Source organism: Ambystoma mexicanum, chromosome 3p (genome assembly GCF_040938575.1).
Source record: "Ambystoma mexicanum isolate Mex_15411 chromosome 3p, UKY_AmexF1_1, whole genome shotgun sequence".
Taxonomy (NCBI): domain Eukaryota; kingdom Metazoa; phylum Chordata; class Amphibia; order Caudata; family Ambystomatidae; genus Ambystoma; species Ambystoma mexicanum.
The window spans coordinates 1,267,629,780-1,267,656,322 of record NC_090925.1 but is presented as its reverse complement, the minus strand read 5'-3'; the positions used below and the strand labels follow the sequence as shown (position 1 = coordinate 1,267,656,322).

The 26,543-nt window shown below is 45.5% G+C and overlaps 2 protein-coding genes across 4 annotated transcripts in view; one reads left to right on the top strand and one right to left on the bottom strand.

Moving 5' to 3' along the window:
- XRCC6 (X-ray repair cross complementing 6) overlaps window positions 1-6,891 on the bottom strand; it is a 473,622-nt gene extending 466,731 nt beyond the window's left edge. For 2 of the 3 annotated variants that reach the window (XM_069652767.1, XM_069652769.1), the window contains exon 1: window positions 6,757-6,891. The gene's annotated coding sequence lies outside the window, so the exon portion shown is untranslated. The remainder of the gene's footprint in view (window positions 1-6,756) is intronic. The other variant, XM_069652768.1, reaches the window with a different exon arrangement.
- Window positions 6,892-6,897: 6 nt separating this feature from the next.
- Window positions 6,898-26,543, top strand: part of DESI1 (desumoylating isopeptidase 1) — a 378,189-nt gene continuing 358,543 nt past the window's right edge. The window contains exon 1 of the mRNA XM_069652770.1: window positions 6,898-6,979. Coding sequence (XP_069508871.1) covers window positions 6,934-6,979 — 46 coding nt within the window. The 5' untranslated portion in view covers window positions 6,898-6,933. The remainder of the gene's footprint in view (window positions 6,980-26,543) is intronic.

Here is a 26,543-nt window from a genome sequence, read left to right as displayed (position 1 = left end):
GCACAGGCTTTCATCGCAGTTTAACAGTATGCATAGCTGCCTTGAAGACCCTGTGAGCCTTCACCTCCAAGTCATCGCCAAATAACATCTTCCCTTCAAAGGGCAGTCCTGTGGCCATAAATTTCTGATGGAACTCCGAAGCCATTCCAAACATGCACGGCCGACGAACAGCCACAGCAGCCGTCATGGAGATGGCCGCCAATTTGACCCTGTCATGGGTCAGGTCGGACAGAATTTTATTTGCCCCTTCAAGTCCTGCAGCACAGAGCAGAATATGCACCACCATCCAGGGAACGTGCCAAGGAGAGCACAGACCCCAAGGCAGCCTATGTCGTATGAGAGGCATAGGAAGAAACCCGCAAGCCCAGGTGGGAGCCAAAAAAGCCCTTCTTCAAAACAGAAGCCACCTTCTGATCCACACCAACACGGACAACCTCCTATTGGGAGGCGGACGAGTTGCCCACCAAGCTGGGAATGACAGTGTCCACAGCCACAGCAATGACTTCTCCTCACCCCGGAGAGTATAAAGCGTCGACATGAACCCGGGGACACTGGCCTTCTCAGGATCACTCCATTCCCGTAAAACCTTGTCCTTTACTTCTGCCAAGAGCAGGAGACCTGCCTTCAGGGTGCGCCGAAATTGGGGAGGAGAGGGCTTTCCTGGTCTTACACACGCCACCACCGGCCCCTGTGCTGGAAAACCCATGTAGTCAGCCACCTGAAGCATGGCCCAGGCAACCGATTCCCTGTCCAGGTACATCCCCATGGGATCTGACTCGGGCACGAAGATCTGGAGGTTGATGAGGAAGAAGAAACAGGCAGAGGTTTAGCTTTCCACTTAGCCTCCACTGCAAGGTCTTGCGAAACCGCCACACCAGCCGGCAGAACGATGCCTCTTATGAAGACGCTCCTCAGAGGAAGAAGAACTGGAGGAGAAGCGCATCTCCAAATCGAGGCTCTTCTGCAGTCTGCTTGCCCGTGGTCTGTACAGAGTCAAGACCCACATAGGCACCCAGCAAACAGCTCTGTAAAAGAAGGAAAAGGAACAGGCGCTGTCGTACATGCCCCCTCCCTGACAGCACTGTGCCTCAGTGTTACCAAGCAACCCGGCGTGGTCAGGCAACAGGGCCGCGCAGAGGCTGACAGAGAAAACATAACCGCTGAGCGTGTCCCCATTTCCTTACCTGCGCGGTCCAGGCACAGTGAATCCGACACCAGGGCCCGTCGCACCGTTCCTGCTAAGCACCTGTCTGGCGGGGACAATCGTGTTCTGCAGAACCACCAGCGAGCCGCAGAGCAAGTCCCGAGGGTACGCCCCACCGGCTGGGAGCGTTGTCGCCAAGCGCCTTCACTGCCCAACGGGAGCAACCGTGCCTGCAGAGCTGCCCAGTGAGCCATACTGCACTTCTCTAGGAAATGCTCCACTGGCACACCTTGCCAGCAGGAGCGCTGGGAGCTACTCGACCCCTATGCCGAATCAGACATCCCAGATGCCGGCCACCCAGGATGAGTCTGGAAAATCCCCCCCCCAGAGCCTCACTGAGGGAGGATACAAAGGAAAGGAGCTCAGCTACCTGCCGGAAGGCAGGAACTGAAAAAATTGGGGCATGCAGGGGGTGGGGTGTATTATATTCTGGGCTTAAAGTGCGCCAGGACAGCCGGGGTCGAGACCCAGCAGTCTCCAAAAAGTGGAGCTCAGCCGGGGCCACCACACCACATCAGCCGCGACAGGACATTAGCCCACTGGCGCCGCCATGGCAAAGACAGCTGTGACTGACAGAAGTGCCAGACAGCGTCGCGCAAGTGGCAACATCCTCTCGTGGGTTGCAAGAGGAAGTTGCAGTTTGCGCGATATTGTGGCTGGCACTTCTGCCAGTCACAACTTCAGGAATTTGCAAATGCCCACAGCATCGCCAAACTGAAACTTCCTCTTGCGACCCTTGGCGAGGGGTCACAAGAGGAAGTTACAGTTCCAGGCAGCAAGGCCAGCCCTTCACTCACCTGCTGCTCCCGGAAATCCTGTCCAATTAATGGAACCTGCTTCAGCACGATAGGAGTCCAGGGACACAGGTGCATCTGCAGGCCGGGTACACCCCTACCCAACTTTACCACTGATGCCAGTGAGTGTGAGTTTGGGCATTCTAACTCAGAATGCACACCTCCCGACAATGAATTTATCTGCCAATGTCAAAATGGCTTTAGCGGTGAAGACTGCCAAGAAGAAACTTCGCAGTGTGTAAGTAACCCCTACCAAAATAACGGCATTTCCGTGGAAAGAGCAGAAACTCCTTCACCTGTGTCTGCGGCCCCGGCTTCCAAGGCCGACTCTGCAAAGAGGTCATTGACGAGTGTGCCTCCAATCCGTGCCAAAATTGTGCAATCTGTAAAGACCAAATCAACGAGTATAGCTGCTTCTGTGTGCCTGGGTCTCAGGGAAATCACTGTGAAATCGGCATCAATGAGTGCGCTTCCAGGCCGCGCAGGTACAATGGCACCTGCCTTAACAAGATGGACCACATACTATGAGAAAGGAGAAAAGTGTGACAGGTGGTTGACACACAGATTGAGGAAAACAAATTCAGAAAGAGCTATTACATCAATAAAGGACAAAGATGGTTTGATCACGTTTGATCCGGAGAAGATCAATGACACCTTCAAGAACTTTTACATGGCCTAATATAAAAACGATTCAGAAGTCACGGGGGATGGAGAACACTTTCTTAGGGGTTTGGAAATTCCCAAAACTTCAGAATTTGACCTTAAATCCTTGGAAGAAGACATTACAATTGATGAGATAAGACTGGCAATTGGTCGTTTGCATACAGGCAAATCTCCAGGGCCGGATGGTCTCCCTATACAGTTTTATAAAATGTTGCCTTATTCGGTTCGGGCATTGATGAAAGAGATGTTCGATTCGTCTTTGAAGACCGGCCTTTTACCACATTCCACTAGCCATGCAATGATTTCAGTTTTTCTAAAGCAAGGAAAAGATGAGAACATGCCTTCGAGCTACCACCCGATTAGTTTGATAAATACAGATAATAAGATCTTATCTACGATATTAGCTTCCAGGCTGGAGAACTTACTTCCGTGGTTGGTTCATGTTAATAAGTCGGGTTTCATTCAAGGAAGAAGAATCTCAAGTAATATTCGTAAACTGTTTCAGACAATGTTGTGTGCTATGGACTCAAGGGAGGATGTCGTGGTGCTTTCACTTGATGCGTAAAAGGCATTTGACCGCGTTAACTTGTATTCAGTGATGATTGAAATGGGGTTTGGTGTGAAATTTATCACGTGGATTAGATTACTATATTCGAGTCCAACGGCAGACATAATTACTAACGGATTAAGATCTGACTCTTGAACTGCAGAGGGGTATGAGGCAAGGGTGTCCTCTGTCACCTCTTTTATTCGTCATTGCTATGGAACCGCCGGATATTGCGCTTAGACAAGAGTGTAGGCTGAGCGGTGTGAGTTGCTGGGGACTTGAACAGAAAATGTGGTTTTATGCAGATGACCTGCTTTTGATCTTGAGGGATTTGGAAAATTCTGTGACTGCACTTATGGAAATCATATCGGATTTCCATCAAGCATCTGGGTACAAAGCTAACTGGACTAAATCCGAAGTTATGCCATTGACTGGGTCATGCAATAAACATTTAATATCTTCAATGGGTTTCAAATGGTGTCCTGACAGGTTGCGGTACCTGGGAATATGGTTGACACCTTAGGTAGAAGATATTATTCATGAAATTCTTGAAATTATTTGTATAGAGATTTCAACATTGAAAGATGCTAAAGCTTTCTCTGTGGGGAAAAATGAATGCCCTTAAAATGGCTTCAACACCAAAGATTAATTATGTACTTGGGATGTTACCTTTAAATATCAACTCAAACTATTGGAAGGAACTGGATAGACTTGTGCAGGAATTTATATGGGATCTTAAACCTCCCAGATTGAAGCTTTGGAAATTGCAGCTGCCTGTGGAAAAAGGTGGTCTCGGGGTCCCTAACTTCCGAGCTTATCACCTAGCATTTATGGCACAATTCTTTGTCCCTTTTCTTAATGATATCCCTGACGAGTGGGCAATTGCTGAGGCTGGCATTTCTGGGCCTCTGCTTCCAAAGGCCTTACTTTCTACTGTGACAAAATCAGGTTGTGTGAAGAATATCACCACAGAATTCTTATGTAGCTCCTGGAGAAAACTTTGTGAACTTATGAAGATTGAATCACTCAAAGATCCAGGGGCTTCGATCTGGTGGAATGCAGGAATCAAGGTGGATGAAAGACTGTTTTCTGGCCTGAATGGTTTTTGGGAGGAGTAATGAGGATTGCAGACCTGTTCATTGGTGGGAAATGGTTGACGGCCAAGGTGGATAAAGAAAAATTTAATATTATTGGATTTAAGATCTTGGACTACAGAAAGCTCAAGAGAGCCATAGGTGATGTGGAGGTGGACAATGGTTTGAATCTGGAACTTTTCACTACAAAATCCAAAAAGGGAGGAGGGAGGTTTAGCCAGCAGGATTTATCATCAGATTGTTGTAGAATGTGAGGAAAATGTGTTGTTGAGAAATGAATGGAGCCGGAGAATTGGTGGGGACATATCGTCAAGCGAGTTGGATAAAGTCATGTCAGAATATCAAACTCTGTTCTTTGAGCCTGGGTGAAAGATCCCGGCAAATAAACATTTTAAACAGAGTGTATTGGACACCAGAGAGATTGTGTACGAGAGGGCTTTCTGATACCAGTGATTGCTGGGGTTGTGTGCATCAAGTGGGAACTCTTGGGCATATGATCTGGGATTGTGCAAGGGTGTGTGGTTTTTGGCAAGAGTTTGGTGTGATTGGCGAGAAGGTATTGGAGGAGAGGATAGATTTTGATTTGAAAATAGTGATATTGGTGAATGATGAATTACTTGAAGACATGACTACTAGTAAGAACAAATTGTTGTTCTGTGGTGCTACAATGGGTAAGAAATTGATTCTTACTGGATGGAAATCAGCTGTTGCGCCGAAGATTGAAGTCTGGATTGAGGAGATGCTCAAGTTGGCTGACATGGAGAGAGCTATCTATAGGAGAGATAATAAAGTTGCATTGATTGGAAAAATTTGGTGGACATTTTTGCAATTGTAGTAGACTTGATTGGACTGGATTGGGGGTGGGTGGGTGTTCAGAATTTGCTTTGCTTTATGTGTATAGTTCTGTTTACCCTTTTTGATTAATCTGCAATTGTATTGTTGATGTTCCGTAATGTTTGGAATTTTCTTTATGTTTTATTTGTATCTGAATAATGGAAAATAAATAATTTAAAACATTTTTTAAAAAAGATGGACCACTACCAATGCCAGTGTGCTTTGGGATATACAGCTAAGCTTCAAATGCATTCACTATAGTGCAAGACCTTGCAGTGTGGAGAGGCTGCAAACAAGAGGGAAGAGGAGTTTTAAATGGCTCCTTGTTGACTAATGGGTGCAGTAGAATGCCCTGAATCATTACTTAGGATGGATTGATTTCTGTTACACTACTGATTCGACCTCTGTCATTGAACAGTGGCAATTATCAGGACAGCTTACTGGACATTTCAAAGAATGGTTGCTATTGGACAATAAGGTAGGAGTAGTAATTGTCATTTATATAGCACCTTATCCCATTTGTATGGCCTCAAAGCGCTTTGTAGTAGGAACGCAGTCTGGGACTTATGAAAGTACCAAGCAGACAGTGTTGTGATATGCACTTAGGTATGTAGGCCATACAATTTTTACATGTTCTTTTTTTTGGTCACGCCCATCAAGTCTTTAGACTACACACATCATGCAAGCCACACACCAAAATGAGCCCCCCTCCCTCAATGTACTCCTGGTATAGGGGAGGGGCATGGAAGAAATAGAAAAGGGGTTCGTGGAGGCTGCCTCACGAGTACGTTCAAGACGAGCAAGAGAGGCGTGGAGGTAATGCTGTAAAGAGTGCCTAGACTTGTCGGGGGGGAGGGGGACGAGAGAGATATGCCCAACTGAGCAGTTTTCAGACCTTAGTCTGCGAGACTGGACACATGAGGTGGCAAGTGTCAGGTAACAAAGACAGACCCAATGGCCTTGACAGTGCTCGTTTTCCGGTACAATAGCTGTAAATAACTTCCGTCAGACATTAAAATGGAAGTAGTATAAGAAGATAGGTGGAGTGACTTGCCTTCCATTTTCAAGTCTTCGGAGAAAAAAAGACGACGACAAATAAGGCAAGTGGATTTGTAAAAGTGGCAATCTGACTAGACCGTTGTGAGGTAAGGTACACAGTTTCCACTAACCGCAAATACATAATGTATATGTACATTTATTTTTAATAAATACGGCAAAAGAGAATTCGCACTGTTAAATCCTAAAAATACGCTTTAAAATGGTTCCATTCTGTTAATTTATAAGAACATAGGTAACCGGCTGCAAAAACCAACAATAATTTTAGGGTAATCAGTGGGATCGTTGCGTCCTGGTTTTCAGCGGTGATGCCCAGCTACTATTACTCTCCTTCCATAAGCCTGCCCTCCTACCAGTTCCATCTCAAAGGAAGGACTGATGTACTTGAGCACATCCAATCTAATGAGATAAATTGGCTGCGAGAGCAGAAACTGGTTACATGAAAAATATCGCAATATTTCTATTAAATTCTTTTAAAATATATCTCCATTTCACATTCTCAAACATGTATCTTGTTACACTGAACGAGAAAGTTCAAACACAACTACCATCCACTTCCCTCACCTGATTGTGAAAAGTTAGGCTGAGGCACTGCAAACTAAACTACCACCCGCCAGTGCTGCTTTGAGGCACTCGTTCTCTTTAGAGAAAAGAACCTAACAACGCATCTAGATGACCTGTCCTCGCGCAGTGAGCCTGTTACGTGATACACGTCCGACACTGATTCTTTTACTGTTTAGAATGATGAAGTTCCCATCCGAGAAACGGCCGGGGTCTTCCGCATCACGTGAGTTGCACGTTACGTTCTATTACTTCGTATGTAAGTCCTACGCTACATGTCTGCCGTATACAAGTGAAAAGAAATTAGTATCCTCAGACGAAACAAGTTACACAATTTAGCTCTAATTTAGTGGGAGGTTGAATGTGGTTCCACTTTAGATGGAGGCTCGATGTGGGTTCATTTAGGGGGAGATTGGGCGGGTGCTCATTAAGAGGGCAGTTTGGATCGATGGAACCAGACCGGTGTTGTATAGTATCCTGCATCCTCATAGCAGGTTGAGGGAGGCAGTGCTAGGTAACCTTCGGAGCCACGCTCGTTTGCCTACCCCTCGCGCCCACAGACGGCTACAGCCATACAAACAGCGTAAAAATGAAAATGCAACGCCAGGACCCCGACGTCATGACCGGGCTGACCCCCCCCCCCCCCCAACAAATTTAAGTTGTGAGTTCGGGGCTTCCGTGCCCCTTAACAGTTAAAAGGATCAGATACATGGTTCTGGGTGCATTTCATCCGAGGCAAATCTATCTGCTCGGCTCGGATAGCCTTTCTTATGCATGATGGTGATATTCCAACTGAAGACCACCAGTCACCCTGCAAATCTGTAACAGTTAAAGCGAACAACACAATAAAGCACCCTTTTTTAATTTATTTTTAAATTCAGTTTATTACAAACTTTAAAAAAAATCAGTCACAAGAAAGTCCATATCAATACTCAGAAATAAACACCCTCTGTTGACAATGAAAACTAAATAGCCAAAACTTTAAGAATTTAAAAGTTTTTCCCGTAATGAGTATCATGTTCTCATTTCTCGCTCTGTGAATACTAAAGTCATATAGAACACAATAATTTCTTGATGCGGCCAACAAAAGCCAGGCTCGATGGAGTCTACTGACAAAGAGACACTTATGCCTATTGTAGGATCCAGAGTAGACTTTCGGGTTTCTTTGCTCATATTCTTTCACTGAGAGTTCCAGCTAACAAAATGATTATTCTTGTTTAGTCAATAGCAGATTCCTTTCCTCCTGGAAGAATGTCAATGCAAAAATCAGCTTTTTTTTTTCTTCCCCTTCCAACATTTTCTTCCACCTATCGTCACCACTTCTTGTTGGGTAAGCTGTTCTTAAGGATCTTAATTTTGGGCACAAGGTTACTAGATGTGTTAGCGTCTCCTCGTCCTTTATACAGAATCGACAAGTTATGTCCTTAGGTTCATCTTTCTTTTTCCTCATGTTCTGTACCTCCTTTGTTACAAACAAGTTTAGCCTGAACTTAAGAAAGCTTCATCTACAAGCTTTACAGGGAAATATCAACAGATATCTTGGGATCTCGTTTTGTGCTTTGGACTCAGTTGCATATGTCCGCATACATGCGTGTTGCGCTCTTTGCTGTTTCAATCCAATTGATTGCCCAGAGTTTTTTCTTTACAGCTTACGGATTTGTTGTCAGCATGTTTTTATCGGTACTGAGTTGTGCAAGGATCATTTCACAACTCTGTAGCTTCCCTTTGAAAATGTGTTCATACCCATAACGTCTAATAGCTTGATATGCTAAATAGTAAAGCTTGCTTTGTCCTTAGTTGAATGTTCTTAAAACCATACATAACACGCTGGAGGTTTGTGAAACCTAAGTGAGTTTTTTACACCTCTTTTATTTTGTGTATTAAAGCACTGAAAAAGAAGTGGGTACATGGATATTTTTCCATTTGCATCTTGTAGTTTTCCATTCAGGATGTAGAAAATAAAGGTACACTGATATGGCCCAATATGCTGCTGCTATAAGTATTTATATGTTGTCATGATGCTTTACTATGCAATTTGTGGATTTTGCAAGAAAACTCTATAGGCCAGTATTATTGTAGGTCTGTAATGCAATGAATACTATGGATTTTTACCAAACAGCTGGTGACATTCCAAGTAAGCCCACTTGGTCCGATGGGAATCACTCAAGAGTTTTGGATTATTTCTTGGTTTCAAGGAACGTGGTAAATAACGTAAAAACCTTTTGAGGTGACATCCAGGGGCCAAAGTGACCATGCGTTACTGGAACTGACTTGGGCTATGGGTTCTAAACAATAAAATATAACCCGGAGGCCAAATGTGGACATCTCTCTGGGAAGGAATCGCCTATGTATGAAACCGCAGTAGGTCGACAAACTCCTGACAAAATGTACCAGGCAATTACAGAGTATCCCAAGGGAGATACATTATACTCCACTCCTCCTGGATTTTAGGGTAAATGACAAGAGAGGAACTAGATTGTATTTTTTGCCTAAACACTGTTATGACAAGCTAATAGTCCTTTGAAAAAAGCAGTTGTAGAAGGACCTTCGGATGATCCAACTTTCCAAGAGTAATGAAAAACCTGAACGGCTTAGAAAGAGGAAGCAAAAGTATAATAACTGGCTGTCACTTCACAAGGCTCAAATGTTAGTCTGGCTCCAAGACGAAATTAAAAGCCATCAGGGACAAAGACTGCCGACAAACGTGGCAGCTGATTAATAACCAGATGTCTACTAAAGTAGCCGTGTTAACAAATGTAGTCACAGAGGAAGATTGGGTTTCATTTTATGTTAATGTTATTGTTAAATATGATTTGTACCGTGCACTATCACCACCAAGGTGGTCCCCTGGCGCTCTGGCGGATCTGAAAGGTAAGAGTGTGGAGCGGGGGGCTCTGGAAAAGGTGGGGCGAGAGTTTTGATGACCTGTTTACGGCTTCAGCTTGGTTTGCACCGTTCGCTGAGCTTGGGTGCAATTAACAGCACAGTAGATTCCTGTGTGCTGTTGTGCAGGGCTATGTGAGGTTTGTTTGTTGTTGCAGTATGGTGAAGTGCATGCGGATGGCTATGCAAAGAGGTGGTTGTGTTTGTTTTGCGTTTGAGAAGTGTATGCATAGCTTGAGGTTTTTAGGGTTGGGTTAGTCTGGGTTATTCTTACCTTGTTGCTTTGGACTTCTGTGCTCATCGTCTCTGTCCGTGGTGTGTGGTGGGTGATTGTAGGGGTTTGTTGCCATGTATTGCGCATGGTGGTGGCTTTCCTCTGTGATTGTCTAGTGGTTTGTGGGCATGAGGGTGTGCAGGCCCCCGCCGCCGAGTTGGAGTTGGCTAAGGGATTGGGGGTTTGGTTGTATTCCTGGGTTTCTTCTGCGTGATCCCTACCCTCTGAGTACTGGGTGCATTAGGCCTCCTGGGGGGTACCTGTTATTGGTTAATGCTCCCCCACCTACAGCTGGGTAGTGACTAGAATGGGATATTGAGGGAGGGGTTCTTTTTGGGCTCTCTCCCTGGCTTGTTCCTTCCATATATGCGCTTTAGGTTGTACTCTGTTTCCATTGGAGTCTTTGTTTTTCCTAGTCATTCCCTTCTGATTCTGAGGTGAAGAGCCAAGGTTTTAAGTAGTTTTCTGAATTTTAGGTGACCCTTTGTATGACGTATGTCTTTTGGGGGCCGTTCCAAGTTTTTGCTGCCGGGTGGGTGAAAGACAAACTCCCCCACCCCCAAGTGCTCTTCTTTTTTTTTTTTTGTATGGTTTCGGTTCTAGGCGAATGTTGCTGCTTGATCTTGAGCGGTCTTTCTGGTCGGTAGATGATTATTTCTTTTGTAGGAATTCTGCTCCTTGGCCTCTGTGCGTTTTGCACATTGTTTTAAACCTTATTCGTTGTTTGATGGGTAGCCAATGTAGCATTTGTAAGACTTGGGTTATGTTTGTAGTTTGAGCAGGAGTCTGGCCGCTGCGTTTTTGATACGTTGCAGTTTCTTTAGTAGGCGTTCCGGCATTCATAGGTATAGGCTATTGACATAGTCTATTCTGGATGTCCAGAACCAAGGGAGGAGAGGGTATTGACACTCTTCCCCTGAACCACAGAATCCAAATAGATCGACCCTCCCACTGTGGTTGGCACGGGGCCTGGTTTTTAAATAAACCGGTAACTAGGTGGCAGCCAATGGGTGGGGGTAGAGGGATCAGGGAGAGGTTGTGGATAGGTAAGGGGAGTTCAGGAAAACCGGAAAGAGCAAATAGGGTAGCCTAGTTGTATAGGTCTGGGGGGAATTTAGGGAAAAGCAGCATAAATATAACAACAATTCTGTCCTCTCATCCTATCCCAGCATACCATCCATTCCTAGAACCAAAACCTGAACACTCCTACCTAAACATGTATCCTGCTACAATGCATATGAAGCACATACAACATGGACCTTATTGCAGTATGGAAGGACATAATGCGGAAGCACATACATGGGACTAAATGCAACATGAGCACATAGAATATAGACCTTATTTCAGCATGGAAAGCAGACATGGACCTCGTAGCAAGCAGCATGGCACGTACCAGGGTATTCCCCTTTCATTAAAAAACAAACACATGGCCCGTTGGGCGAGCAAAAGAAAGCATGACGTGACATTGCATTCAGGGGTTCCCCATTATGCAACCTCTAGAGCAATGACCCCTTTCTCTTCATGTAATGGCTGTTAATCCTGACACCATCCCTGCAGCGTGCCACTGCTACGTGTAATCTCCCTCGCAGTGTTCTTAGCAATGCTTGCAACGTGTGAGTTCAAAGAAACCGTTCCTTAATGGCAAAACATAGCGGTAGCGGACTGTCGCCATTTTTAGTTCAATTAAACGTGCGAGCAGCGCTCATTCTGTAATCTCTCACCCACGACACACCACGCCACAACAAACAATAGCCCAACCCTTATCTGCATGTCAGGGGAAGAGTAACAGGGAGGCACTTGCCGGGCTGTTTATGATCACCGCTGCAGGCCGGGCTCGATAGACTGCAGCATTCCTCTGGCGTCCCTCACGTCTTCAAACTCCCTCACGCAAACTGACGTTAAGTAATCCCTCAATCAATGTCAGCTGGTGCAATGCGCGAAGTCCCAGAACTACAGGCCTTTCCCAAGGCTGCTGGGAAATGTAGTTCCTACACCAATTCGATCACTTTACATGTACTGCACGCTTTTTCCTGCCCCAGCCCCAATTCCTAATACTGGACATGATGAGGGAGAAGATGGAACGTGTTTAATGGGTAAAGGAGAGGAAAGGTAGGGTCCTTTTTACTGTGTGCAGGAGGAAGAAACATTTCTTGATTATTGCGTTTATTTGTGGTTCTAGTGTTAGTTCGTTGTCCATCAGGACTCCGAGATGTTTGACTTTTGTTGACGGCGGCGGTACAGTTCCTAGTTCTGTGGGCCATGGGATGTAGTGGGTGTTTTCTAGGTTTTGGGGTACAACCATTATTTCTGTTTTTCCTGGGTTGAGTTTTAGGCTGTTTGTGTTCATCCATTCATAGAGTTCTTGTACACGGCCTTCCATCGTTGTGTTTTCTTCTTTTGTGTCTTCTATTTTGTAGATGATTTGTGTGTTGTCTGCATAGTTGTAGCATGTAAATCCGTGTTTTTTAATGAGCTTGATTAGTGCAGTCAGGTAGATATTGAAAAGCAGTGGGAATAGGGATGATCCTTGTGGTACTCCACAGTTGGTGTCCCTTGGAGTGGATTTGAAAGGTTTAATCCAGACCGTTTCCGTTCGGTCTGTTAGGAATGATTTAATTCAGAGTAGGGCCTGGTCGGTGATTCCTATTACTTCTAGTCTCTTGATGGGGGTATCATGGCTGACATCAAATGCTGCAGAGAGGTCCAGAAGTATCAGAGCTGAACTTGTATTGGAGGCTGCATTTGTCTTTAGATCATCGCAGATTGAGAGCAGTGCCATCTCAGTTCCTCTCGGGTCTAAATGCAGCTTGTGTTTGGTCCTGCAGTTGGTGTTTTTCTATATGTTCCTGTGTTAGTCCATAGACTTAGGTTTCAAGTAGTTTTGCTGGGTACGGGATGTTCCAGATAGGTCTGTAGTTGGAGAGGTCTTCCACGTTGGCTGCCGTGTTCTTGAGCAGTGGTTTGATGTACACTTATTTGAAAGATTGCAGCACTTTCCCTGTTGCGAGTGATGGGTTGAAGAGGTGTCTATAACATTCCAAGGGTGTGCCCTGTGTGAGGATTGATTTGTATATGTCTGTAGGGCAGGTGTACATAGGGGAGCCTGCTTTTTTGCCATTTCTTACCAGCTTGACAGATATTTGGGGGAAGCTTTGGAGTTTGTTCTGGATCCTCAGTTGTGTATTTTGGTTTCCTGGACTGCTTTGTATGATTTGGTGGCTGACCCTAATTTTGTTTTTTAAGTGGTCTGCGTGGCCGTTGCATATTTTCACTGAGGGTACCGGGGTGGTGTTGCATCCAATTGGGTTCCTCATTTCATTTCTGATGTTGAACAGTTCTTTTTGGGTGTTTGTGGCTTTGGTGATTCGGTTGTCGTAGTATTTCTTTTTTGCCTTTTGGATTTCCTTTTTGTATGAGCGGATTTGTCGTTGAAATTGTGATTTTTCTGCCTGATCGTATTTTTTCCTCCATTCTAGTTCGAGCTTCTTATTTTTCCTTTTCATGGCAACGAGGACGGAAGTAAACCATTTTGCCTTTGTTCTCCTGAGTGATGGGGTGAAGGGTTTTTCCTTTGAGATATTGTCGATTTGTTTGGGTGATCCATTTATGAAGTTTTTCTGTCTATCGAGGTCGATTTAGTCCAGGTTCGTGGTTGATCGTTTTGTGAGTTCGAGTTGTTCTACTAAGTTAGTATCTTTTATGGTTTCTTTTCATGACAGTCAGAAGTGTATTGGGTTGTTTGGCTGCTTTTGCAGGTAGCGTGATCACATATGGAATGATGAGATGGTTGCTCCAGAGTATCTGTAATGGCGGTGCCGCAGTGAAAAGGTTTCTGTTACAGAAGTCTGTGTCAAGTGTGTGTCCCGCTGCGTGTGTTGCTCCTTTAACCAGCTGATGTAATCTCATTGTCTTGAGTTGCTTGACTAACGAATTTTGCGAGTTTGCATTTTCTTCTTAAAACCAGATGTTAATCCCTGAGGGTTATAAGGTGTTTGTGTTTGATGGCCGGGTTGGTGATGGCTTCTGTGAAGCTGTCCACAAATGCTGCGTCGTATGTTGGTGGTTTGTAAACCAGAACAAATTAGAGATTTGTTTTGGGGCCCATTGTCAGGTTACGATATTAGTGGTTCATCTGTTTTTATTTTCAGATGCTCTTTGTATGCCATTGCAAGTCCTCCACCTCATTTGTCATTCCTGTTTTATCTGTGAGCATTTGAAGTTGTCGTGGAAGCAGCTGTGTAGTCTGATTTTGTAGTTGCCATCTAGCCATGTTTCTGTAATTAATTGGATGTTGATGCCTCCGTCGCACAGTAGGTCGTATAGCTCTGTGGCATGTTTGGACCACAATTTTGCGTTGATTAGGTTGCAGTGGATCATTTTGATGCAGTTTATTTTTGTTTTAAATTTTGGCTTTGTGTCGTGGTTGTTATGTCGGTCTGCTTCCATGTTGCTCTCCGCTTGTGGTGGGTGTTCAGTGTGAACTGTTTCTTTGTTGAATTGGTTTGTTAGATTACTTATTGGGTTGCTGATTTCTTTCGCTTCTACTTCTATATTTTGTTGTAGTTGGTGGAGGTGTCTTCGTGTTTTTGTGATATGTGGGGTGAGGGGGTCGATTTCATTCATTTCTCTTCTTGCTGTGTCTCTTCTTTTTCTGCACGGCTCCCGTGTGTTTTCAGTGTGCCTAGCCAGGTCGTGGGTGTTGGGAGGTTCTGGTGCCTAGTTAGTTGGGAGGTAAGGTGCTAGATACAGGGACTTTTCTCATAATGTCCGTTCTGTTGCCCAGTGTTTGCTGGGGTGTGTTCTGTGTTCGTGGCAGTGTCTACTGGAAGATGCTGTGATCCCATTTGGTTTGTTCCTTGTTACATTTTTTATTTGTTGACATCCTGTTCTGTGGCGTGGTATGTTGTGGTCCTAATAGGTAGGTTGGTTTGATGGTTCCTGGGGGTGGACCAGTGCGTGACTATCAGCTGGTTTAGGGATCTTCGGGGAGTGGGACACCGGATGGTGAGACCCCTGTAACACCTTTTTACTCCATCCTACCAGGTAGGATATTTAGGAACTCTACCCCTCCCACCCCACCCTTTTACAACACAAACCCTTTCTCAAAGACAGACCGCTATGAGAGAAAACAAACTAACAACCGAGCAGTATACCTGACGTGTCCCAATACAATGATCAGGCAATTGCTGACCATCTCACACACACCGGACTTCCATTAAGCTTCCCCACACAGATAAAAGGCGGAGCACAAGAGCAGACTCAGAGCGAGGCAAAGCACACAAGGAAACAGCAGTTTCGAGACGGCAGCTGAACGAGAGAGGAAAGACGGAAAAACAGAAGGGGATCTCGGGGAGGGACGTTCCCTTGAGCTTTTCGACAAGGAACTATTACATTCAAGGAACCTGGAGAATAGAAAGCGCAAGACCAGGAAACCAGGCTGAAGAATCATGCATTTTGTGTCAGAGATACCTGGGGCCCTCCCATGTCAATAACCAAGGCGGGGAGAATTAGCAGCTGCTGTGGTACTGTCCTTGGCTCCAAGAACAAAGCAGTGTCAGCGAAATCAACACAGCCGGTGAATCGAGGAGACTGATACAAGACCGGTCTGTGTTGAAGCCAAGGTTGCAAGCAGCAACATTGTATGGCGAGCGCTGGAACGAACATTGTTAAAACGCGTGTGATAAGAAGAGTAAAGTTGAATTGCTGATGAGTGACTGAACTTTAAAAACAAGATAAAATACCCTTTGACAGAGTGGTCCGGCACCGCGTGGGTGCTCAATCAAAGGTCTCTACGGTATGCAGCTGAGGAGTGGCGAAGTGAAAGTGAGAAAAATTTTATATGAAGAAGAGAACGAGTAATTGTGAATCGAAGTGGTCCTGCGACGGGTCAAGTAAAATCCTGTACCCAGTTAAGTCTTCCATTTTGAAGAATGAAAGAAGTTGTATATGTGAAATATTTGCTAGAGAAGCCAGAGAGTGTGCTAAGCTCGAGCGTGACGCCTTGTCCCATGCTGAAAACATGAGGAAGGGAAGCCAATGGCTTGAATATCCTGACCTATCATTTCTTAAACACTTTTTTCGTTTGCATAACATTGTTTCCGACAATATTTGTATTTAGAGGTAAGGATTGGCAATAGGTTTATTAGTATAGGCCCTTTTATTTTGACAGATTGGACTAAGACTGCGTTATTATTTTTTGATGGTCGTAGCTTGCTCCCATCTTTAGATTTAGGTTTAGATAGGCGTTTTTCAAACCCAATTTAAGTTCAATAAACACACTTGAACTGTGATCACTTGTGTCTGTCTTACTGTTTGATTCCATGCCTTCCTTACACAGCCCCACATACACATGTGTAAACCTTCGGTTCTGATCAGATTGACTCCCAGGCGCCCAAGGAGGACCCATTGGATGGTATGGGGTATGGTATTGTACTGTCTGCACACAGCAGACAGGCTCAATGCCATGTGATAGCTCTGTGCATAACATGCGAGGAGCACAGGTGACAGTCTCGCTGATGGCTCTGTGTGTGATCAATACACAGCAGATTCCCTCATGTAATTGCTCTGTGTATCATCCACTATTGGCACAGACTCACTGACCTGACAGCTCTGTGTTTCCCAGGGACACAGCAGACAGACTCGGACATATGAGGAGTCTGTGCATCACATGTGATAAGCCCACTGGTGACAGTGTAGCTAAAATATGAGGGCTGTCACCTCTGATGGGCATGGAGCAGACAGACTTGCTGACATGAGATGGCTTTGTGTATAATGTGTGCGAGGTACATAACTGACTCCCTTGCATATGATGGCTCTGTGTAGAAAATGTGACAGGCAGAGAGCTGACATATTCACTGACATGTGAGGGCTCTGTGTATCTCCTGTAGAAAATGTGACAGGCAGAGAGCTGACATATTCACTGACATGTGTATCTCCTGTGACAGGCACACAGCACACATTGTCACTGACCTGTGATCGATCTGTGTATCACCCGTGATAGGCACATAGTAGATAGACTCACTTGCTCGGAATGGCTCTGTGTATAAAGTATGATTGGCACATAGTCACCAGATGCGCTGATATATGATGTCTCTGTGTATAACATGTCAGGCACAGAGCAGACATACTCGCTGACACGTGATAGCTCTGTGTACAGACTGAGACAAGCACATAAGTGGCAGACCTGCTGTCATATGATGGCTCTGCGTATCAGCTTTATTAGGTACTGTGAGAAACCTGAGGGCGTCCTCACATATAATTCCCTTGGAACCTCTTCTCAGGTGGCCAGGGAAAGGCCATCGCTTGTGGATCCCAACCATGGGGGCAGAAAAGCACAGGGGGAGCACCTGGGCGGAGAATCCTTGGGGATTGGAGATGAGATGTCCTCAGGTGAGCATGGTGTTCCACACTACCTTCTCTCAAAGAATCCCCTATCCCAAACGCAATCAAATGCAATCATGGGTTATTGTTACCCCTATTCCATTGACAAAGAAAATAAGAGCTTTTGCCAGTCTAGAGGCAGCAGGAGGATGGGGGCAAAAGAAGAGTGGTTTAAAATGCGGGTACCCTTAGGAAGGCAAGTATCCTCTTTGCCTAAAAATTACCTACCTAAGCCTCCCCCAACCTTGATGGGCTGCTACAAGACAGCTCCCCTCATGTCCCCACCTTTGACTGTTAATTGTTCTGGGACGAGGAAGAGGAGACTGAGAGTAGTAAACACTATACCTTCCTTTTACCACTCTGGTACTGAAACGTAGAAGATGCCTGCAGAGAGTCAGGCATGTCTCTTTAATCATGTCAGGCAAACCTAAGTAAAGACACACACCTGCAACCAGTTAGCTGGTTGCAGGTGTATAACACGTGGGTCAGAGAAGCACAACAGGGCTCTAGAAGAAGAGTTGGTCCTCGAAACGCGTCAGCCACAGAAAACCGACATTGTTTTTGCTTAACTTTGGATACAAAATATACACTGCTGTGCTTATAAAATAAAAAAATAAAATACTTAAAATTAACTTGAGATGTCATTCTTTGTTGAAATGTTGAGATAAGGTTAGAACTGTTATCTAAAATTACATTAGCTGTATTACACAGCAGTTGATAGTGTAAAAGGGACGGGAGGATTCTAATTTTGGATCGCCTTTTCTTTTCTGTATTATGTGGTGGTTCTGTGCCAGGATCACAGTTCCTCCCCCGCACCTTAACTCTCATATTAAATACCAACTGAGCCTTTGTATACCGCCTTTGTATACCTCCTTTCTCTAACATTTGGTGTGTACCAATATTCCTTCTTATAAGGCTGCGTGGGAGAGACCAGCAGAAGAACCCTTATGTATGGAGGCAGCTGTGGGGGGGACCAGCGCAGGAGCCAGGTCGCCAGCAGAGACCCTGAAGAACCTTTGTGGCCCAAGGTAAGTGGGCCATGTCGTGGCACAGGTGTGGGAGCCTCTAATGTAGAGAAAGAGGAACAGGGTCTGTGGGAGAAGCCTGGAGAGAGAGAACACTGTCTGCATCGGGAGAGAAGCCTCTGAGTGCAGGGAAGACTGTCCGGCAGGCGAGCAAAACTTGCATCAGAAGACCTGCCGGCCTCACGTGCAGAGAGAAGCTGAGAGGGCCGTCGGAGGCAGCTGCCATCAGTCGGTGACTGTCAGAGGGAACACTTGGGCACCAGTGTCCTCCAAACAGACCAGAATTGTTAACGGTCTTTGAAACAAATACAATATATGCTTATTTAATACCCAACCAAGTAGAAACTTGAAACTACATATGTGTGCATTATAAATAGCGAGCAGCATGAAATCTTACAATTGAGCATAGCAAATGCATTGTAATTACAGAACGCAATGGAAACTTCAAATTAAGCCTCACACATGCATTTTAAACACTGAACTGAATGAAAAGGTGAAATCGTACATAACAGAAGTATATTGAATACCGAACTGAATGAAACCCCTAAATTAGATATCTTGAATACTGAGTGCTTTAAAAACTTTATGAACAAAGCATACCTTGAAGAACAATTAAAATGCCCATGTGAAAATAAACTACGGGAAAAGGGCATAACTGAAAGAGTGCCACAGAAGGTGGGGCAGGAATAAAACCCCACAAAGGTGAACTTTTATGAATGAATGCAATGTGGCAAGGCCATAGACTGGCGAGAGATGCTTGACACATGGTGACAGAATCAAAAGGTTCACAAGGAGAAGCCAAAAAAAAGTGTCATCTTGCACATAAAGCCAAGAGGCCGGCAAAGTGAATTTAAGTGAAAGTGACTTGGTACACTGGGGCAGGAGCTGAAGAACCTGTGTGGCTTTGAACCTAGGGATACTGGTTGCACGACCTGTGATCGGTAGACCGTGTGGTCTGACAAATGCGCTTAGACCAGTGAGCCCTGAATGAATTGGGAAACCAACCAAAGAGAAGCATTGTGAATAAACTGGTGAAGCCAACCAGGAGGAGGACTGAGTTGACCTTGAGTTTTGTTGCACTTTTCAAAAGGCTAAAATAAACTTGGCAGAGATGAAGTGTACCCTGAAACTGGAGGAACTGTACATGTTGCCTTGAGGACAAAGCCTCAATACCTCCTTAGTTTGTGAACTTGGTTGCTTGGAACTTGGGGAAGGGAACCCCGAGGATTATTTGGAACTGTGTTGCTTGAGACCTTTTGTGGAACTTTCTTGCACTAGGGGAAGGGAAACTGAAAGAAAGCTGAGAGCTGGAAGAAGCTCAGACTTTGAGTTAAGCACTGTTTATTCTGTTAGTAACACCCCATACACATTGTTTTGTTTTAGTTGTGAGGGCATGAATAGGTTGTGGACACAGACTTTTAAGTTCAACTCTTTGACTCTGACTTTCCTTAGTTTAGTTCAGGTAGGGAAATCCCACCTTAGTATAGGGCAAGTTAGGGTTTCAAACATCCTGACATGTAAGTGAATACCTATCTTTTGTATGATCTTAAGGTCTGTTGTCTGTGTCTTGCTTCATGATGCCTTCACAGTACATATTAGACAGACCCAGTGACCTGGCTCTGTGTAGTCCATGTGATAGACACAAAGCAGACAGAATCACTAACATGTGATGGCACTGTGTATAACATGCGATAGACACATAGCAGACAGACTCACTGGTACATGATGCACTGGTTCTGTGCATCACCTGTGATAGACACATGACAGACTTGCTGGTGTGGTATGCTACGGTAATGTGTGATTGGCACATAGCCGACTGGCTCATTGACGTGATGGTTCTGTGTAGAACATGTAACAGGTGCAGAGCAGCCATACATGTTGACTTGTGATGTCTGTGTATCTTCCATAATGGACGCACAGCAGACAGACTCGGTGACCTGATAGCGTGGTGTATTACCTGTGATGGGCACATAGCAGACAGACACTATTCTATATGGAGACCCTGTATGTCACCTGTGGTAGGCACATTGGTGACAGGCTCAGTAATATGTGATGGCTCTGTGTATAATGTGTGCATACTGTAAGGGCACAGAAGCAAGACTCTGACTCAGAGGGGTCATTGTGGTGGTTATAGACTTTTATTGAAGTGTGAAAAGGGAAAGAAAACCTTGTCTTGCCCTAACTCTAAGAGGGGTTTCCCTGCAACTGAAAGACTAATGTCACAATGTCAAAAGCAAAAAGTCCCAATGTCAAAAACCTACTCTGGGCCTCACATTCTAAGTTTAAACTAAATGAAAGTAGGTCTTTAATAACTCTCTTCCCCAGGGCAAAATACAGTTCTGCAGTAGTCCAATCATGAACTATTGGGGAATGTTCATGTGCTTATGTTTAACATTTATATAGCGCGCCAGGTACCCTAGGGCTTAAGGGCGCTTAAACACAAAACTCAGACAAAGGAGGACTCACACAGAACAGAACAAAGAAGAGAACTGGCAGAGGACCGATCCCGAAAAGGGAACAGAGTGAGATGCTATGGAAGAAGCCGCTCTGAAAAAAGAGCAGTTTTCAGCCCTTTCTTTAAGACCTCGATAGATGCAATAACCCTCAGTATAGATGAAGGAGAATTCCATTTCTGGGGAGCTGCAGATATAAAAGCAGCATCCCTCGATTTCTTAGTTTTCAAACGTGGGACAATTACAGTGTTGGTTTCATCCGATCTGAGAGTTCTGATGCTTTTCTTAGAAATTATCATTTCTTTGAGCTACGTAGGCATAGTTCCATGTACACATTTGTGTATAATAAGGAGAATCCTAAAAGCAACCCTAGCCTGAACAGGTAACCAGTGTAGACTTCGGCGTGCAGCCGACACATGATCTCGTCTTGTCAGGCGTTTCACAACTCTGACCGTTCCATTCTGTAGGACCTGGAGTTGATGAAAATCCGATATTGGCAGACCGACCAGAAGACTACGGCAATAATCTATCTTCGAACCAATAATGGCCCTTGCCAGTGTTTCAGAATGTGTTTCTGACACAAACAGTCTAAGGCAGCGAACAGCTTGATAAAATAAGAAGCTGAGGAAACGAGGCTATTCACTTGTGCCTTTATGTTCAAGTTCTTATCTAAGTAAATGCCCAGCGTTTTAACCTTGCTCATGACATCTATTTTACAGCTATCTATAGAGAATGACTTATAGCTGGGACCTAGCTTCTCGAGTTTATTCTCTGACCCGATTAGCAAAAGCTCGGTTTTCGAGCTATTGATGGCTAAGCCATTTAGCACCATCCAATCCTGGATTTATTTTTATAGATTTCATTAATCCGGCCTTCGTCCTCCACATATGATCCTGATATGGGGATGACGCACTGTGTTCGTCCGCGTAGTTTGCAAATATGATCCCTTCTCTTTCCAACATCTGGAAGAAGGGAATCCTAAAAATATTATAAAAGCAAGGCGACACACAGGCTCCCTGAGGAACACCGTACATAAGCGTGGTAGGTTTGGCTTCAGCACTATCGCTAGCTACTCTAACTTGCTTCCACTATAAGAAGGAATTGACCCAGTCTACCGCATCTTGAGAAAAGTTAGCATTCATCTTTAACCTGGTGGACAAGATGGCATGATCCACCAGGTCAAAGGCTGCTGACAAGTCTAGAATCATGAGGAGCGATATATGGCCCCGTCAATCTTATGAAGTAGATGAGACTTAAGAGCCAACAAGGCCGTCTCAGTGCCGTGGTTCATACGAAACCCAGACTGGTACTCGTGGTAGACATGATTCTGTTCCAGAAAGATGGAAATGTGATTATAGGCCACCCTATCCAAGATCTTCAACAGGAAGGGTGTGTTTGTAATTGGCCTATAATTAGATGCAGTGAGGGGGCAAAGATTAGGCTTTTTCAGTAAAGGTGCGATGCATGCGTTTTTGATGTTATCTGGAACTCTGTTGAGCGCGAGAACACATTAACAAACTTTGTCAGAGCTGGGATGAGGACTGGAGAGCACTCTTTAATTATAATGGATGTGCAGGGAAACCCTTGGCAGCTAGTGCTTTTTAGTTTAGAGATGACCTTAGCCAGTTCTTGTTCAGAAATAGGCTGAAAGCTAAAGGCGGCTTGTTCCCCAGGTTTATTAGTTATGGTGTGTAAATTGTCCTCTAACACTTGCTTCGGCATGTCGAGTTTTTTTTTCATCATCACCTCTTATTTTCTCAAATTTATTGGATAATGCAGATTGTATTTCCGTACACCATACCTCATCTTTATTAATGGTGGCTTGCGTCGGGCCCGGAGTATGCAACTGCTCTTTTAAGATTTTAAACAATTCTCGACTGTCTGACTTTGCTTTTTTTATCCTGGTTTTAAAAGACTCTTTCTAGGCCGAGTGTATGGCCAGTTTGTAGTCCGCGGAAACTTTCTTATAGGCTTCGAGATTGGCAGGATCTCTACTTTTGCGCCAAATATGAAGGAGTTTAGTTTTCTTGGATTTTAGTGCTTGGAGCTCTTCATTGAACCACGAGTTGCGTGCCACTGAAGGTTGTATTTTGTTTTTAATTGGCGCAAGCTTCCCTGTGATTGAACCGAGAGAGTTTGAGAATGTAATGGACATTTCTTCAAAGTTGCCTATTGCGATAATCTGGTTAAGGGTGGACGCCCAATCGATTTCATACCTTAAGTGACAGCTTAGGTACAATAGCTCTCCTCTCAAAATAGTCCATATGTATTTGAAAACAAATACAGAAGTGATCTGACCAGGGAATGCCTCCCTTCCCTGGCTTAGTTCAAGTCTCTTACAAAGTTCAAACTATGTTTGGGGAAACTCTGTTCCCTTGTTGGCCCCACTCAGGTTTCCTTTCTGTCTCTGGGTCCCCTGCGCTGATGGGCAGGCCTGGTTTCCTCTCACCAGGGACTGCAATGAAGAACAGCCTAGATGTACTTCCCCCAAACTGTGGTGGGTCCCTGGCTGGCAGATTCCCTCCACCAGGTACTGCGATGAAGAAGAAGAGCTTGGATGTACTCCCAAGCTGCGGTGGGTCCCTGACCCTGGTTGGCATCCCTAGTTTCATCCCACAAGGTACTGCGACGAAGAACAGCCTGGATGCACTCTCAGGCTGTGGTGGGTCCCTGACCCTGGCTGGCAGATCTGGGTTCCTCCACTACCATATGCTGCCACACAAACCAAGACTTGGTTCACTCGCCTGCCAAGTACTATGCTTATAGGTATTGCTCTCCGGGTTCTCTTTATAGTCTCATGCTTTGAGGGGTCGACTTGATGTGGTGTTTTACCAAGTACTTGCACAAGGAAGATCAGGTACTCTGCCTTCTTGTAACCACAAAAGTGATGGGTGGAAGGTTTTGAATGAATTTGTATCACGGCATTGCTCTGGACAACCTTCCACACCACTGTTTTTAGCCCATCTGCACCATTGCAAAAGGGGTCCAGTCATATTTATTATTTATTACTTATTATTTTTACATTTAGAAAGTGCACCAAGCTGCCCTTGGGCATTGTGGCGCTGTTGCAGGAAGGCTTCCTTAGTTGCAGAAAAATGACAGAGACAGGAAAAAAAGGTGACATGAAGAAGTCCGAGGTTTGTAGGGGTTACAGGCGCATCTTGTACTGACAGATAACTGTACATGAATTACTAGTGCAGTGGAAAGAGCGCAGCGTAGGCGGAGTTGAGGGTTACAGTGAACCGGCAACTACACATAAGTATCATATTGCACCCCCTGTAGGAGTTGGCAAGTGGTGCTCGGGTGTGCCTGTGTCCTTTTTAGATGAATAACCTTGTTTTCAAGGCTTTGCGGAAGGCAGAGTGAGAGGGTTCATTCCTGAGTGATGGTGGCGGGGCGTTTCATTGTTTAGAGGCAATGAAAGGTAAGCTGGCGCTGCCAGCCTTGGCCTGCTTAACCAAGGGGGTGTAGAGCTGGTTTGTGTAGTGTGCTCTGGTGGGCCTGGAAGAGACTGTTCTGATTAGTTTCTCCAACAGGTATGCTGGGGCTGTGTGCATGAGGCACTTGTGCATGATGGCAAGTGTCTTAAAAGGGATGCATGCTTTAACAGGGAGCCAGTGTGTGGAGCGTCTAGCAGCTGAGATGTGTTCCCTCTTTGGTATGTTGCGGGCCGCGCGGAGAGCGTTATTTTGAATTATTTGACGTTTTCTACTGAGGTGCCTGCTAAGAGGACGTTGCAGTAGTCTAGTGTTGCACCTATAGTGGCTCTGGTAATGGAAAGGCAGTTCTGGGTAGGTAGCAAGGGTTTGACGGCATTGATCAGCGTGGTGGAGTAATCTGCTGAAGATGCAATTGCGTTTACTTGACGTGACATGGAGAGTGTGGATTCCAGGTAGACGTCAAGAGTCTTGACGGAGGTTGAGACAGGAATCTGCATGTTGACAGTGAAGGAGGTAAATTGCCTGTTGAGTTTGTTTCCTTGGGACCAACTAGAAGGAATTCGGTTTTCGTTTAGGCGGAACCCGTTGGCTGCCATCCAGGCCTGGATGGTGGCCTAGACGGTGTGTTTTAGCGTGCGCTTCGTATGTGCCAGAGAGGGGGAGGAGGACCTGTGTGTCGTCGGCATAAATTGTGTAAGCTATGCCGACCGCGTCCATGATGTCGGAGTGGTTTGGTAAAAATATTGTAAAGGGTGGGAGATATATAAGAGCCCTTTGGGACTCCACAGTGTATCGTGGTGGGCGCTGCACAGGCATAGCCTGAGAACACTCTCATGGCTCTCCCTTCAAGATAGGAGGAGATCCAAGCGGTGGCTTTACGGGAGAACTGAGCTGCAGTAGTGAGGTGTCTGCAAAGGTTCTTGTGGTCCCTATGCAAAGTCGGGTACTGCCACCATGGTAGCATCCCAGCCTAAACTGCTAGGCCGTGTCCCCTCTGCACCGAAACGCAAGCAATCCCAGACATGTTTCGGCCTTGTTGGGCCTCCTCAGTGAGGTGCAGATTGGTTCCCTATGGCACAGCGAGCAAGGGACACACGTCTGGGCATACCATCTCTCGCATAGTGAGACAAACTATAACCACAAAAGTGATGGGTAGAAGGTTTTGAATGAATCTGTAGAACTGGCATTGCTCTGGGCAACCTTCCACACAAGCATTTTTTTGCCCATCAGTGCCATTGCAAAATGGGTCCAGCCACATGCAAATAAATCAGGCACTGCCACCAATGGTAGCAGCCGAGCCCGAACTGCAAGGCCAGGTCTCCTCTGCTCAGAAACTCCTCTTTCTTGATCTACCTCTGAACTGTAGGGGTGCCAGAGTCTCTCTCTGTTATGTGTGTAATTGGCCTCCGTTATGTTCACAGGGCTCCCGGCGCCCCCCTCCTCTTTCACATACATTGGTTGCTGGTGCGCAATGCTCTTGATGCTTCCTGTATGCCTGCCGTCGGTGGTGTGGCTTTCCCTGCTTCCTCTCTCCTCTCTGGCGTTTGGCGGCTCTGCCGCACCAGGTTCGCTCTCATCAGCGCTGGACCATCCATCCTCAATTGCTGACCTTCAGCGCGGCCAGGATCGCCTCTCCTGCTGCTCACCATGCAGTCTCTGCACACCAGCAGGACAGCATCTGTCTCCTTCCACGGCTCCCTGGTCTGCCTTCCTTCTTCCCTGAGCATTCCCTGACTCACGCTTCATCCAGAGCGGGGTTAACACTTTGTCAAGTCCCTCTTCCCTATTAACTTGATCGGTTGTCAAGAACCTCTAGAGTGCATGTTCTGGTTCTAATAGGCACTCTATATTGCTCTGCGCCTCCTCCTCGTCCCAGTAGAGAGTGGGCCATGATATTGTGACTTACTAGAGATCTCCCTCACCTCAGTATTCTGTACTTTGGTTGGTCTACCAAAACACATAGTGTAAGAAGGTAAAGGTGTAGAGAGAGAAGGTGAAGAGGTGGGGTCATGGTAGGCAAGGGTTCTAGGGTCAGGTGATTGGCGGGGATACTGTGTTCTTCCAGGGTCGTCACTGGTCTCATAGTTGGTCTCCCTTCCCATCCAATCCTTCCGCTGAGTACCACCCCCAGGGGGACTATCGGGTAGTGGACTCATGAGAAGGTGCCCCCCTATGGAAGTAGTGACGACACCCTGAGATTTGTCACAATACATAGGTTTTTTAGTGTGTGATGGCTCTGTGCACCACCTGTGAAAGGCACATAGCAGACTAGCCGACATATGATTGTTCTTGGTATTAACTCTGATGGGCACATAGCCGACAGACTATCATATAA